Source organism: Myotis nattereri (assembly GCF_964212035.1).
Source record: "Myotis nattereri genome assembly, chromosome: 3".
Lineage (NCBI taxonomy): Eukaryota > Metazoa > Chordata > Mammalia > Chiroptera > Vespertilionidae > Myotis > Myotis nattereri.
The window spans coordinates 172,672,711-172,689,034 of NC_138077.1; the positions used below are offsets into that span (position 1 = coordinate 172,672,711).

At 36.9% G+C, this 16,324-nt stretch overlaps 1 protein-coding gene across 1 annotated transcript in view; it reads right to left on the bottom strand.

Moving 5' to 3' along the window:
* The window catches only part of PATJ (PATJ crumbs cell polarity complex component), a 304,927-nt gene that overhangs the window by 98,547 nt on the left and 190,056 nt on the right, over positions 1-16,324 (bottom strand). Inside the window, exon 29 of the mRNA XM_081087464.1 lies at positions 5,553-5,644. Within this exon, the coding sequence (XP_080943590.1) occupies positions 5,553-5,644 (92 nt within the window). The remainder of the gene's footprint in view (positions 1-5,552; positions 5,645-16,324) is intronic.

Consider the following 16,324-nt stretch of genomic DNA (forward strand, 5'->3'; position numbering starts at 1 on the left):
TGTTATAAAACAAATAATCACAATTGCAATTTAACATGAATAGCATAGGGAACAAGTACTGAAGAAATTAAGCAAGAGTCAAGGTTTCAGAGCACTTGAGAGACTCATATGGGTCTACCAGATGGTCCAACAGAGATACTGGAGGGCCTTGAAACTGCAGGCATGTATCTCTACTTCCTTTCTCCCTGCAACTCCTAATAACGTTTAGTGCTAATGGCAGGCCTCTTCCTTAAAACTTCATGTCATATATCCCATGAATTATATTTTATTGTGCATGTGAAAAGGGGCATTGAATTCTTTAATGGTTCACGAGAGTCAGAAAGATGGTTTCTTACAGTATTCAAACGACATACACAGCTGTAGTCATCTAATGGTGCTTTCTTAAAGATGGATTGCTTTTCTCCTACAAGTAAATATTCAAGTATACTGGGTATGACATCCAATTCTAAAAACCTGTGGGTTTTTATACATACTTTCTAAGTATCTTTCTCTGTGACACCTTCCCGTAGGGTCCCAAACTAGGTTAAGTTCGTCTCCTACAGGTCCCTATAATATTATAGCACTTATATCACTGATCAAGGTGCCAGACTGTTTACTCTCTGCCTCCTTCTTTAGGGCAGAGATTGTGTTGCTGACTCTACAGCACCAGCACAAGTAGGCACTAAACAAATACTTATTGCATAAATACATGAATATTTCTTCATGAAAGTAAAACTCATGATTGTGCCCACCATCTTTTCTCCTATTTATCAAAACTAGATATAAAGAATCAAGAGCAGAGCACAAAAAGGATTTTAAAAGCAGGCATTCCCTTTGCTTATTTAGATAGACTTCTCCCAGATAGGACTCTGACAGTCACATTGATTTCAAGTCAATGTCGTCTTTTAGGGATATGGCCAGAAAATGACGGGGCACACTCTATCTTTAATTACAAAACCAAGACATATGTTTAATTGATACAGTAAAGCGGATCCCATGGTGAGTCCACTTTTACTCAAGAGGACTTGATAGCTAGTGCTAAATCCAAGGGTTTCAGTTTTATTTGGCCTCCTTAAGCCCCAGGAGTTTTTTATACAGTACATGTTTTCCACAAGTAATTAAGTAATGGAGAGTGAGTTGTTATACATGACATTTAATTTTCGATAGTGGGGGGGCGTGTATGACAAGAGCTGCAGGCAGGATCATTAATCTCCTTGGATCCCTACACTGCCAAACACAGAAATTCCTTCTTCATCGAATTAATAGAGCTCTCCTCCTGTACTTAAATTGGTGTGCTTGTGTAGAGAGGATATGCTGAGTAGGAAAACTCACAGAACTAAATGTGAGGTGCATAGTAAGAACCCAGGTTGTAATATCACCTCTGGATGATCCAGAGTAGAAAAATTTAGTATATCAAGGTCCCTATGTGGTTTAGGGCACAATTACATGATTACTGGATTGTCCAATATCTAATGATGTGGGGATAAAGAGGGATGTGTGTGAGTGATTATGTAAATCATATATACATAGCGGCAACTTACTAATTTTCATTAATAACTCACAGACCCTTCGTGAACTATAGATCAATTAGTATCTGAATAAATACGAGTGTTAAAAGAATATGACAAGGACATGATCACACAAATGTACATTACTATAGATTAAAGGCCCTAGTTAATCAATATGTTGCTTGCAGCATATTTTAACAGCTTTCTGTGATTACTCTTAATTATACTCTTAAATTTGTGGCCAATTCCCAATTTTATCACAATTGTCAATAAATTTTTAAAAATTGCCAAGGTATAAAAGCCAAAAATTTCTATTTATTGGAAATGCATAGAGAATCAATAATTTCAACTAGGGAAGAAAATATTGGCAAATAGCAGCACTAACTTTAAAGAAATACAACTTATAAAAATCAGTTTTTAAAGTAATAATATATATACAAATATAAACATATATATAAAACACAATACATGTTATGCAATTCATAAGTATAATTGTATCAGCTGTGCCAAGATGATTTAAATTTTACTTCCTGAAACTTGATAACAAGTCAATATTTAACTGCTCCAATTTGATAGTTTCCAAAAGGCAAAATTGGGGTTCTTGTAACAATAGAGTGAAAGTGGTAATACATAGGCAGAAGTTGAAAGGTATATCTACATGATTAATGAGCTGGACAATCAGCCTGAAGGAGACAGGATGACATGTATGTTGGACAGCACCTGAAATGCACAGGTTACCACACAAGAATAGGGCACCCATCTGCCATTGTGCCTCCATCGCTGATGTACAGAGCTGATGAGCAATATAATATTTTCTTGATTCCCTTGAGTGCTTTAAATTTTGACACTAGTTGATATTAGAATCTTATATATTTTATTGAATTGACGATTAAGTCATGCTAATTAAATTCCTCTTTATACATTACTCAAACAGCACTCTACAAAAAAACAACAAAAAAATAGTGTTCTCTCCTTGTTAGAATATCGGGCCCTCATTAAAAGAAAAAGAAGAAGATGGAGGAGGAAGAGGAGAAGGAGGAGGAGGAGCAGCAGCAGCTGACAGAACTAAAAGATGTTTTAGGCAGGTTTGGCTCATGTCTCTTATTCTAACATTTACCAGGAATGGTTTGATATAATGTCCGTAGCTATCTCTTTCAGTGTTTAAACATTATCATGTTAATGAAAACATTCTTAAACTGTGAATGTGCTGAACTTTAAAAAATAGTCAAGATTCTGGAAGTAGATAAAGTACATATGAAGGAGAGATTCTTCCATCATCACCATCATCATCATCATCATCATCATCACCACCACCACCACCACCACTATGGCAGTGAACATCGTTGAGCCCATATTGCCAGGCAATTCATATATATTAATATATTAGACAATTCATGAGATTGCTATAGATTTTACAGATCAGGAAACTGACCAGGCTCACACAGCCCAAGGATTAAACCCAGTTTCAAACCAAGCTAGGTGAATATAGGAGTTGTTTTTTAATTACTTATAAAGCCTTATTGTTCAATCTTGCTTTCATCACTTTAGTGAAGAGTTCTCAGTCAAATGAATAGTTTCTTCCTTTATGAAAACTGAAATATTAATTAATAAAATGTTGGCACACAAATTATCAGAGGTATTTATGGAATCACACAAAAAGTTGTCAGCAGTGCATACATAACTCTTGATTAAACTTAAGCTCATTTTCCTTTATAGTCTAAAAGTGGCTAGATTGTTCAGAATTATGACTGCATCTTTTTTCTCCCTATAAAAATAGATATAGAGCTTCCTGAATGCCCATTATGTGCTAGGAATTATAATTTAATGATCATGCAAGGAACGTCGATAATTAGATTATGTATTTTGAATATACATTGATACTTCTAAATTGCTTAAAATCACTTCCAGTCGGTAAATATTCAGTAGCATCCTCAATTATGCTTTACTATTAATTTACTGAACAAATTCTTTCCTTGATACTGATCCATTCTGAATAATCAAAATTGAAATCATCAGATACTAAATTAATGGGGCTTTATTACTATTACTAATATTCTGCTCAGCTTTCTCTTCTGTATTCTAAACAACTTCAAATCATTTAATCTTTCTTTCTTGAAGGTGGAGGGTTCTATTTCCCAACTACTTAATTGCATCAAACGATTTCCTTTGGATCCTAGTCCATTTTCTTTTTGCTCTCTTTAAAATGGGGTGGCCCAGGATGGGTAGGTAACAAAGGCACAAATGCTAAAGAGGTAACAGGAACATTAACAATGGCACTGTAGCAGTCTCCACCATGTGTTGAGCACTTCAGTGCAGTCACCACTGAGTGCTATTTAAGTCTTCTCATGTTATCCTCACACAACTTTATGCAAAGTTTTTAAGGCCAAGTGGTTTGAATTCTTTACTTGCATGGACTTCTCTCAATGGACATCCTAAACTTTGTTGTTTTTTATTGACTTTAGAGAGAGGAAGAGGGAAAGAAAGAGTAAAACATCCATGTGAGAGAGAAACATCAATCAGCCGTCTCCTGCACGTGCCCCAAATGGGCACACACCCCAATTTGGGATGGAACCCAAAATGCAGGCATGTTCCCTGACCCTACACTTTTTGGTGTATGGGACGATGCTCCAGCCAACTGAACCACACTGGTGAGGACCTAAACTCTTTTTTCTAAATTAATATATTTTTTTTCAATTACAGTTCACTTTTAACATTACTTTATACTGGTCTCAGGTGTACAGCACCATGGCTAGCCAATCATACACTTCACAAAGTGTTCCGCCCAATATCCCATGATCCTAAACTCCTGAGTGGCTGACCATTCCTCAAGTCTGTTCATCTTTTCACCATCTAAGTTTAATTTTGTAACCTCTGGCAATAGCAAGGGCAAAGAAACTCAAAGAGAAGATCTGTGACTAACAGTAGGTCAAGGTGAGTAAGCCAGAGAAGATCACCTTAACACACAACGACATACAAGCAGAAGAAAGGTTTTCCCTCTGGAAACAAGAATAAAAAACTGGAAGGCCAGAAAATGCTAGTGAGTGGGAGAAAAAGTTGCTAATGTAGGATTTCTTTAGGAGCAAAGCAATAACACCCCCTGAGGCTGAAGTGATGGTGTGGGAAGGAATATTTTATTCACCTACAGTAGTGCCCATATCTGGGAATAAAATTACCCCTTAATCTCAGCAGTCCCCTGGGATTAGATAGGTCTGACTGACAGGTAATAGAAGAGGAAGAAGAATAATCACCATCATAAAATACCAGTTAACATTCTCATCCTTTGCTCCATGCTAGACACTCTACTGAACATTTCAAATTTTTGAAATATCACAATGAGGCAGATGCTTTATTATTTCCATTTTACAAATAACTGAGGCTCAGAAGGAAGAGAAACAGAGCAACAGTTAACATACAGGATTAGTTATGTCACTTAAAAATAATTCAGATTTACCTGTCATTTTAGACCTATAACAGAATCGAAGCTCATTCCACTGCCGATGAGGCAATGGTGGCTACCACCAATGAGGACTCCCCAAATCTGATTCACTTCTGCCAAAAAGGCTCAGTCAGCCAGCAGGCAAGGTGTAGGTACATATGGAGCTCCAAACACACCATGTAACCCTGGACAGCAGAGCTCACATCACCTCCCCTCTCAATTTCTCACCAGCACTCCTAATATGAAGCTTCTATAGTTCCCTGGATTCTGTTTTCCTGCCTATTCATTGATGTAGACATTAATGAGTCAGCTCCTATACCAAATGATCGTGACAGGAGAAGAAGCTAGAAGATGCTATTATATTTGTAGAGAGGGAATCATACCCAGGAAGGGAAGATTTTTAAAAAATGAAATACAAATACTGGTTTCAACTACCAGTACTATCATGTGAAACAATAATAAGAAAGCCTCATACTCAAAACAAACTAGACTTTTCTTACAGTGACAGTTACAAAAGGAAAATGTATTTTTAGGATACAGTGATTTTGTTAAACCAAAGATACAATAGTCGTACATAAATAATAACATTTCCTGAAGAGAGCTCAGATTTTATGATATATCTATCTTACCTGATGAAAACCAGTTTGATCTTAGATGGGGCAGTCTTAATAATGGCAGATGCATTCTGGTGACTTCTTCCGTACAGAATCTGATTGTTTATCTGTTTGGGACAAAATATAAAGTGTACTTGTAAAACATGCAATATGTACATTTTGTATAAAAATGTATGTATACAGTTATATGTTATACAAGAATATATCTATATACATGGAATTAAACAATACTAATTAAATCCATTCATTTTTTAAAGCATGAAGACAGCAGTAGTTGAGCTAGATGCAAAAAGTTTATGATGCATATTTCATTACCTACAGCTTTTCCAGATTCTTAAAAAATGTAGAAAACAGACCAAACTGTGGTATTCACCAGCACTCTGGAGGGCCCATTAAATATGATGCCATAAACATGTCAAGGTTATTACATAGCATAAATTTTGTTACTCCACAGGAGGAAAATATTATATCTACATTTTCAATCAAATTTTAGATCAATTGCACAGAAACATTTTATTGTAAACAATCAGTAAGCCAGCTGCTTTTATCCAAGATGTGATGGGATTTTTAACTAGATGGAATTCACCTAAATATGATCTAAAAACATTTACATTCTAAATTTTTTCATTCCAGATTTTCCCACTGATAAACTATGATGATAGCCCAAAATCAATTTTTTATTTCATCCATTGCTAATAGTTCAGTTTAGGCTTTTCTTTTTCTTTTTTAGTAAGTTTTCATTGATTTTTTTAGAGAGAGAGAAAAGGAAAGGGATAGACAGAAGCATCAAAATTAATTGGCTGCTTCCTGCATGCCCCCAGCTGGGGGTGGAGCCCACAACCTAGGCGTGTGCCCAACTGGGAATCAAACCTTCGACCTCTTATTGCTCAGGACCATGATCTACCAACTGAGCCACACCGGTTGGGCCAGTTTTGGCTTTTCTCCTCCTGTTTTTAACAAGTAATTAATGATCCATACTATACTGTCCCTGTTTATCTGAGACTAGATAATTTCTACTACTAAAGGGATGCATATATAATCTATTGTATAAGGGATAGAAAAAAGGGATTTTATGCTTTTTTATAATTAGCATCTAATTTGTCTGCTCTTGATAGCTCTGAAATTTTGCATATGAACACACCTGAAAAAGGTATCATTTTTGTCACAACAGCTATAATGAGAAAGTGTATGAAATGTATGGAAGTGAACAGTTCAAAGGATGGAATGGAAATATATATATGTATATATATATACATATATATATACATATATATATATATGTATATATATGTATATATATGTATATATATGTATATATAAATATATATATACATATATATACATATATATATACATATATATATATTTAATATATTTTTATTGATTTCAGAGAGGAAGGGAGAGGAAAGAGGGAGAGAAACATCAATGATGACAGAGGATCATGGATCAGCTGTCTCCTTCACACCCCACACTGGGGATTGAGCCCACAACCCGGGCATGTGCCCTAATCGGGAATCCAACTGTGACCTCCTGGTTCATAGGTCGACGCTCAACCCTTGGGCCACACCAGCCAGGCAAAAGATAATATTTTTAACTGTTGAAATGAAGATCAACATCACCTTGACATAGTAGCTGGGATTCCTATCAAAGGCTGCTGCAAAGATTAAACTTGAACTACTTCTTCAATATGTCTCTTATTCTACCAATGTTTATTCTTCACCAAGATAATCAATATCCCAGAAGTCCACTGATCTGCAGTGTCATTTTTCTGCACCTTAGTTTCCTCTTCTTTAAAAGAAATCTAAGCACCTACACATAAAACTGTTGTGAGAATTTAATGAGATAATGCCTTTAATTTTATAGTAATCTTGTTTTTAAATTTAATTCTTTATTGTTTAAAGAACAATATGTCTCCTTTTTCCCCCATTGACCTCTCCCCAGGCATTCCCACCCCACCCCCCAGCACATTCTCTCACCCCCCTACTGTCTGTGTCCATGGGTTGTTTATATGCATACATACAAGTCCTTTGGTTGATCTCTCACCCCTCTCTCCCCTGCCTTCCCTCTGAGGTTGCATAATCTTGATTACTCAAAAGATTTTTAAATTTTTATGTATTCAAAACTACTTATTTTTTTCTGTTAAAGTTTCTGCCCTTTTAATATACTTTATTAAGAAATGTGCCCACCCTCCGTATGATACATTAATAGATATGTGCCATTATACATTTGTCCAAACCTACAGAATGCACAAGACTAAGAATGAACCCTAATGTGAACTATGGACTTTGGGTGATTATGACATGAAATGATATGTCAATGTAGGCTCATCAGTTGCAATAAATGTACTACTCTGGAGGGGGATGTTGATAATGGGAGAGGCTGTGAATGTGTGGAGATAGACGTATATGGACAATCTCTGTAACTTCCTCTCAATTTTGCTTCTCTAAAAAAACAAAATCTCTTTTAAAAAAGTGCCTACCCGCTAGACTACATATTTTCTTCATGGTCTTAATTGTTTCCTATTTAAATTTTTTTCTTGTAATTACCTCTTACCTAGCTTAGTTATAAGGGAAATGGTTAAATAAATCAGGTAGTCATTAAGAATAAGGTGAAAAAACATACTTAGTGACATAGGAAATACCCAAAATGTATTAAGGGGCAAAACCTAGTTATAACATAGAATGTCTACCATGATCACTTTTGTTTTGCTAACCATATTTTTCAATATCTTTACTACAAATAAGGATCTTTACATCACAATTTTAAAATGAGATGATGCATGGAATCTCCTTGATTCGATGACTGGCATTCAGGTAATTATTTGCAAATATCTTCTCCACTGTGCCTAGCCTCCGCTTTCAGAAAGTCCTTCCCAAACCTTGACCTATCAAACCCTCCAGGCTTTGAGTTTTATGGCACCCGGTTATAATAATTTTTCTTATTGCACTTACACCCTACCCGACCTGGTAAAGTCAATCCTTGTTGGGTGGTAAGCATTAGTCAGGCACACGACATTTTATTGAACTGAGCTAAACTCCGTGAGGGCAGGAACCGGTGTCCTCTTCTTTGTGTTCCCCAGCTGGTCATGCATAGCTGGCATACAGTGGTGCTCAATGAAGACGTGGTGACTCACACAGCCATGAGTGGAAGTGGCACTTCCGCTAATCAACTGCTAGTACACTTTCTCTGAGGTGGCCTCTAGCCTTGAAAGTGACTGAGCTAAAGCTTATAAAGTATATAAAGTATCCTAATATATAAAAAGCCAGGGGCCGTCACGACCGAAACAACCGGACGGATGACCGAACAGCAGGCTGTGTGGGGCGACCAGGCCGGCAGGGGGTTAGTGAGGGACGACCAAACAACTGAAGCGTGGGGTGACAAGGCCAGCAGGGGGGACAGTTGGGGGCGACCAGGCCGGCAGGGGGGCAGTTGGGGGCAATCAGGCCGGCAGGCAGAGGCAGTTAGGGGTGATCAGGCTGGCAGGCAGGTGAGCAGTTAGGAGCCAGCAGTTCTGGATTATGAGAGGGATGTCCGACTGCCGGTTTAGGCCCGATCCCCAGGAGTCTAAGATTGGAGAGGGTACAGGTTGTGCTGAGGGGAACCCTCCCCCTCCTTGCACAAATTTCATGCACCGGGCCTCTAGTAAAGTATATAAAGACTTGAGCTGTTTCACATTTATGGATATGCCTGCTTTTTAGCTGTGGTCCTCCATTTTTATAGACGAGGATACACAGTAGTATTATTTTAAGAGGAAAGCATTACAGCCCAAATGAAGAGAGCAGTTCGTTAACTTTAATTTGCCTAAAAGAAAATCTAAAGTTGTGTCTTTCTGGGCACAGTTTCTGAATGTGCAGATGCTGTGGCAGTGGGAGGGGAAGGCAGCTTGCTTGCTGTTGGTGTTTTCTTCCAGGGCCGATGACTGCCGTGCTTACTACTAAGGCAGCTGCTTCCTGCCAAGGCTCAAAGGCTCTTCAGTGGAAGACTGGGAACAGAACAAGAAACTCGGGGCAGAGTGAAACCTGATTTAACGGAACTAAATGGGAAAAAAAAAGCATATCTCTGGATTAAAAAAATCTAAGACAAAGCCCCTTTTCTGGCCTCAGAAATGACACTTAGCAGCTCTGAGAGGAAGATTTCATGTTTCCTTAGATCTTATACAATATAAAACAACTTCGCTGTTTAAATAAAAAGCATATAGCTTCCAACTACGAAAGTAGTTTTTATATTTCTTCATCACTAAAGGAAACACACTCCAGATGATGCATTTTGTGCATAATTAACTCGAGACTGTCACTCTATTTCTGAGAAGCGGCTGTTCTCTGAGGGCATTATTCTTTAAACAACAGAGGTAGGTCATCGTCTAAGTTTAGCACAGGCAAAGAAAAGCCCACAAAAAAAACAAAAACAAGCATTCCACACCCTCAGAAATCTTTCAGGTTAATTCCATCTAATAATGGCTACTATTTACTGAGCTTACTCTGTGCCAAACACTATGCTACACTCTTCATGCACGACATCTCATTTAAAGTTCACAAGAACTGGGATGCTATGTACTTTGACCAGATGAGGAAACGGGAACTGCAAGAGCTTGAGGAAGTTGCCCAAGGTGATTTTGCTACTAGTTTAAAAGCCTGTAATCCTCAGGCACGCTTAGATGTCACATCGTGTGTAAGGTACCCATAGAAATCAGATGATTTGGAGAGGTCATCTTTATAAAGATGTCTCCTAAATAATCTCTGAGCAGGAACAGGAGGACGCTTAGTCATCTAGCATCGTAGAACTGAAAGTTTCAAGACACAGAGTTCAGAATCAAGTACTTCACCACCATGCAGAGGGGAAATGCCTGACTGTTGACTGTGAGGTTTTTAAAGTCCCAAATGCACTATGGAGTCCCAATAAGACAGCACCTTTCTCTTTTGCAAATGAACTGCACCCTGAACAAGGATATATACTTAATATACTTTTAATATACTTAATATGATCATATTTCATTTGGGGGTAAATACTGCTCCCATCCTTTAAGAATATGAGTGATCATATTACCTAGAAGTTGGAATAACATTATTTTCTATTTATTTCAGTAATCTGAGAAGTAGAAAAACTAGGTGTCTTTCCCAAAGTCTCTCCTTTCAAAGGTGACTCCGTGATATATGGAAATTATAATAAATTATTCAGAGATGGCCTTATCTTTAATATTATCTCATAATGGTGAGAAAACTATCCTCAGTTCTGATTTGGTATTCCCTTTCTACCCAAATAATCTATTTTCTTAAAATCTGAAATCAAGAACTCTTCCATTCAAGGGTGAACATGTAACCTAATTTTTCTGGAATAGTCCAGTATATATATGTTGTTCCAATTACTAATAGCACTCCCTCTCAAAAGCAACCTAGTGTAACGGCACAAAAACTTCATTTCTTCAAGACAACCTTTTCTCCTTTCTTTCCTTTTCATTCAAACTGGCCTCACCCAGCGTCCTGATGCACCATCTCCCTCTCCCTTGCACATCCACTCCCTCAGTCATTAAGCCCTCAGGACAATGAGGTTCTGGTCAGCATCAAAAACCTTAAGAACAAACATCGTGTCTATTGACCCCAGAGATAGAGTTTCAGTCAAACTAGAGATAACATCTAGGCCTCATGGTGTTTAAGCTCCAGGCCCAGAAAAGCACAAGGCCCTACTGACCACACCCTTGGGAAACCAGACAGTGACACCCTGGCTGACGTCAGGACCAGATGCACTGATCAATGATCCCCTACTCTAGCACTGACCCTAGCTGTGACCCTAACTCCATTAGTCACCATGACTAATGATTCCCCCCTATATAGCCCATCCCCTACAAGCCATCGGGGAGCTCGGTCTTTGAACACGAGCTCACCTGTGACTCCAGGTTTGGTGCCATCCCCTTAACATTAAACCTCTACTTTATTGGCAGCAAACTCCTGTTTGCATTTGATTGGTCTTTGATGTACACAGGTGAACAAACCCCCTTTAGTTTGGTGACACTAGTTTAGATGATAAATTATAACTTCCTCTCACATTCATCAAGCCATGATGATGGAAAGTGTATTTTATGTGATTTATTGCACTCAATGAGAAAATCAGACCAGACAGGAGATCTTGGCCAGCACACGATCACTTCTCTTTACAAGGGATGGTCCTTCAAACCTTCCTATCACAAATACTATCCATAACGGTGGGCCACACAAGTTTGCATTGTCAGGACCCTCCAGGCTGAATATCGAGTGGGGCAATCAAGACTCTCTCTGAAATGTCATTCAGGAGCAAATTATAGCACCTATAGACACTGCAGACAATAGCCCCACATGAGAAACGCCTTATCTGTAAAACTTAGGTCATAGTCTAGTGGGTGAGACATTTCCCCCTCATGGGTTGGTTTTTGTCACAGTAGTAAAGCAAGACAACAAAAACAAAAACAATAACAAAGCGACACTGATTTGAGGTAAAACCTCTATATTATTTAGGTATAAGAGATGGGATACTTAATTGCTATATTTTCCAGAAGAAGTAGAATTAATCTGGTAAGGATTCAATAAAAGTAAATGGATGTAAACCCTTTTGTTATACTACATAAACTTTCACTTTAGAGGTTTTTTCATGAGATTTGTTTCAATGAAGTTAATTATTCAAAAATATCATGAAGAGATAGGTTTTCAACTACTCTTAGTTTTCCATAGTTCAACTGAACATGAATATAAATTTATTCTGGAGAGCAGCTCAATTAAATCTTTTAAAAAACTTACCAAATTGGATGTAAATATTAATTAAGTTAAGCTCAGATTGAAAATATTAATTATACATAAATTAAAAGTTACTTCAAGCAACAGATTTGCCTGAGGTTTGGATATCATGTTATACTATATTATGTTCAACAACATCCTCTCTGCCCATGCTTTCATTAAAGTAGAGATTTGTTATGAACAGTGACAATTATTATTAAAGAACTGAGTTGGAATTCAGTTAACTGGAATTGCTGACATTAAAATCTGAGAGTCCTTCTCCCTGGTTCACTTTCAAATATATTTTAAAATTTACATTTCCAAGAGATTCTAATGTCTTTTTTTATATAATAAACTCTTTATCACACATGCAGAAAAAAAATGAACAAATAGTAATTGTTTATAACTCAATGAATGCTTTTATAGGTTAATTTTTATTTGTTTTTAAAATTAATTTCAGAGAGGAAAGGAGAGGGAGAGAAAGAATCATTGATCAGCTGCCTCCTGCCTGCCTCCTACTAGGGATAGATAGAGCCCACAATCCAGGTGTGTGCTCTGACTGGGAATCGAACCGTGACCTCCTGATTCATAGGTTGATGCTCAACCACTGAGCCATGCTGGCCAGGTAATTTTTAATCTAGCAATTTCACTTCTAAGAATTTATACTAAGTTTTTTTAAAATCCAGGGGCAAAATGTCTATCGTGGCTATAGTACTTATAATAGATAAAAAATGGAAAACTATAGATCATAAAAAAAGATTACATTCCTCCATCACACTAATAAATGGAAAACTATGCCATTAAGAGGAGATAAAGGAGGATGATAAAGAACTAGATCCACTGTCGTAAAAAGATAACAATATTGAGTGAAAAGTGACAAATATTATGTAATTCATTCTTCACATTATTTTCATTTATATAAAAGTTTCTGTCTGAGTCTAAAGAAAGTTCTGTGAGTATCTCTACTAAATGTCAACAATAATGGTATCTCTGGTGGGATTTAAAGTGATTTCCAACTTGTTTTTCTATATTGATATTTTATAACTACTTTGTTATAATAATACCATTAATAAATGCTTAGGGCATACAAGACACGCACACTATACACACACATGTGTACATCTTAAATACATTATTTCACTTAAGTCTCACACATATCAGAAGAGGGAATGCATTACTACCTCATTATACAGATAGAGAAATTTTGGCTTAGTGAGTTTAAGGAATTTGACCAATATAACATATCTAAAGCTAATATTTATAGCCAAATCTGTTAGAATCCAAAAGCCTTTCCTGTTAATAATAAGAAACATTTCTAAGGGTATTTATCTGGGGTGGGGAGAAAAGCCATAGGACAGCACATTTTAATCCTATGGAATTTTAAATCCAATTAACAAAGCTTCTCAAAATAGGATCCCCAGACCAAGAAACCTATATATATAAAAGCCTAAGCGGCCGAATGACCCGTCGCTATGATGCAAACTGACCACCAGGGGGCAGATGCTCAACGCAGGAGCTGCATCCTGGTGGTCAGTGCGCTCCCACAGTCAACCTCCCGTGGCTGGCCAACTTCCTGCTTCAGTTTTACAGATGGGAGAACCGAAGGGAAGTAATGGACACCAAAGCCAGGGATAAAAACAGAGAAGATGACTAAAACTTACATAAAAACACAATTGCACTAGAACGAAGAATAGCATATCAAATTTTTCTCCGAAAGACAAAATAAATAATAATAAGCTCCAATATCTTAATACTTTGGGCAAAGGAGCAGGTTTTGAGGACTAAGTTTAATAGATGCAGCTTCAATTTAATCTATTTCTTGTGCAGTACAATGTTCCCAAAGGAACACATTCATTTAAAAAGCTTAAGCATGAAAGATTTATTTTCTCTCAAGCAAAACTAATTAAATTGAAATACCTTCTAAAGGCAAAGTAATAGTAATATGTAGTTCACATCATTCTAAATTTGATATATCGGGAAAATAGTAAGATATTCTTCTGACTCCTAAATGCTGACAATTTTGAAAAATATTGACTTCAAGGAAGTGAGCAGAGAAATATGTTTGTGCTGCTCTGATTTTTAGTGTTTCCATGGAAGTTGGTCCAATTGCTATAGGTTGGTTCACTGACCAAATTAAATAGGTGCCTGTAGATAATTTCCTATTACCTTCAGGGCATAGGAAGGAATAAGTAACGAAAGGCAGAAATATCTACCTCTTAACAGCTCATTAATATTGCAGGGGAATCAGGTTTTCCTAGGAGGCTGAGGCATTACAGCCCAATTCTATTAATGGTATTGTTAGTCACATAAATAAATAGAAGTCAGATGACCTGACCTAGAATTCCTTCTTCCAAGAACATCAGCACATGCTATGAGTTAAGACATTCCTCAAACTGGTAATGCCCAGTTTAATGTTTGCTTATTTCATACTAACAATCAGATTAGAGCTCTACTCTAATTTCCTCTATTACTGGAAGTTTGGGCTCTTGCTTTCAACATATTTTCCTTCTCTCTCTCTCATCAACAAAAAATAATAAAATAAAAATATTTTCCTTGCTGCTTTTGTAGACATTGCCACAAACCAATCCACCTGTGTGTGTGTGTGTTCTTTTTGAACATTAACTTTGTCAGTGAATCAATCCTAGAGAGGCAGGATTACATCACATATATGTGTTATCTTTTCAAAACACATCTCGTACAGAGTCTGGCAGTGCCACACTACTCTGCATGACAGCATGATAACTGCACAAAGACATATACACCAGTATGTTATAGTATTATACCACTCAATAAAAAGGTCAGTGCAATATGATTCTGTTTTTTATATTAACCATAAAATCTATGTTTGCACAGATGTATATGACTCGGCATGAGACAAATAGGAAAAATGTTAACAATGGTTATTTCTGAAGGAGTAGTATTACAAAGGTAAAAGATAAAACAATAATTCTGTTATGATCACATATTACTTTAAAAACATGTGAAAAGTATAACCTATAAATTAAAAAAGAGAAAAATAGCAGTGAGAAACAATACCTTATGACAACCCAGTATGCTAGGGAATCAATTAGAATTAAAACCTATTTGCTAACTGAATACTTTCAAATTATAGCCAGAAACATAAATAAGGATGGGCAATAAAATTCAGAGAGTCAAAGCAATTTTAAATTATGATATGTAAATATTATGAAAACCCGTGACCCTTCGATCCCCCGGCCGATGCTCTAACCACTGAGCAAACTGTCCAGGGCCAAAATAAAACATTTTAAACATAACATTGGGAGGGGAAAGTCCCGAGCTGTAGTTCAAGTAGAGAATCACAGAGAGACATTTAGAACCACACACTCGGTAGCAACAAGGAAGGTGTGCAGCTTGGGTGCTGGTAGAGCTCACAGAAACCACTGCATACAAAGCCATGTGTCAGCAGCAACCACGTTACCTGGTAGTTTTGAAGTGATATTTGGCATTTTACATCGGAACAGGAGTATGTGCTACCTCTATATGATTATTTTTATTGTATTGCAGTTATATTTTAGGAAATTGGGGTGGGGTGGGGTTAACATGTAATGTGTAATGTTTCCTGACTTAAAATAATGAGAAATAGACTCATGGTTACTGTTTTGGGTGGAACATCTGATTTTTAGGTTGGAATGCTGATTTTAGGTTTTCATCTTAAAAACTATAATTAAAATACACAATCACATTTTTGATAAATTTGAGCAGTTGTTTGATATTGTTAGTAAGTCAAACTTGGAATAAGAATCTTATTAAAACGTTTACTTTAGCCCTAGCCAGTTTGTTTCAGTGGCTAGAGGGCTTGCGGACTGAAGGGTCCCGGGTTTGATTCTGGTCAAGGGCACATGCCCGAGTTGTGGGCTTGATCCTTAGCAGGGGGTGTGTAGGAGGCAGCCGATCAATGGTTCTTTCTCATCACTAATGTTTTTATCTCTCTCTCCTCCTCTCTGAAATCAATAAAAATATATTTTAAAAAACTTTTATTTTAAGCTTTGTGCCTTAAGATTGCATTGCGATTAGAAGTTACTGTAA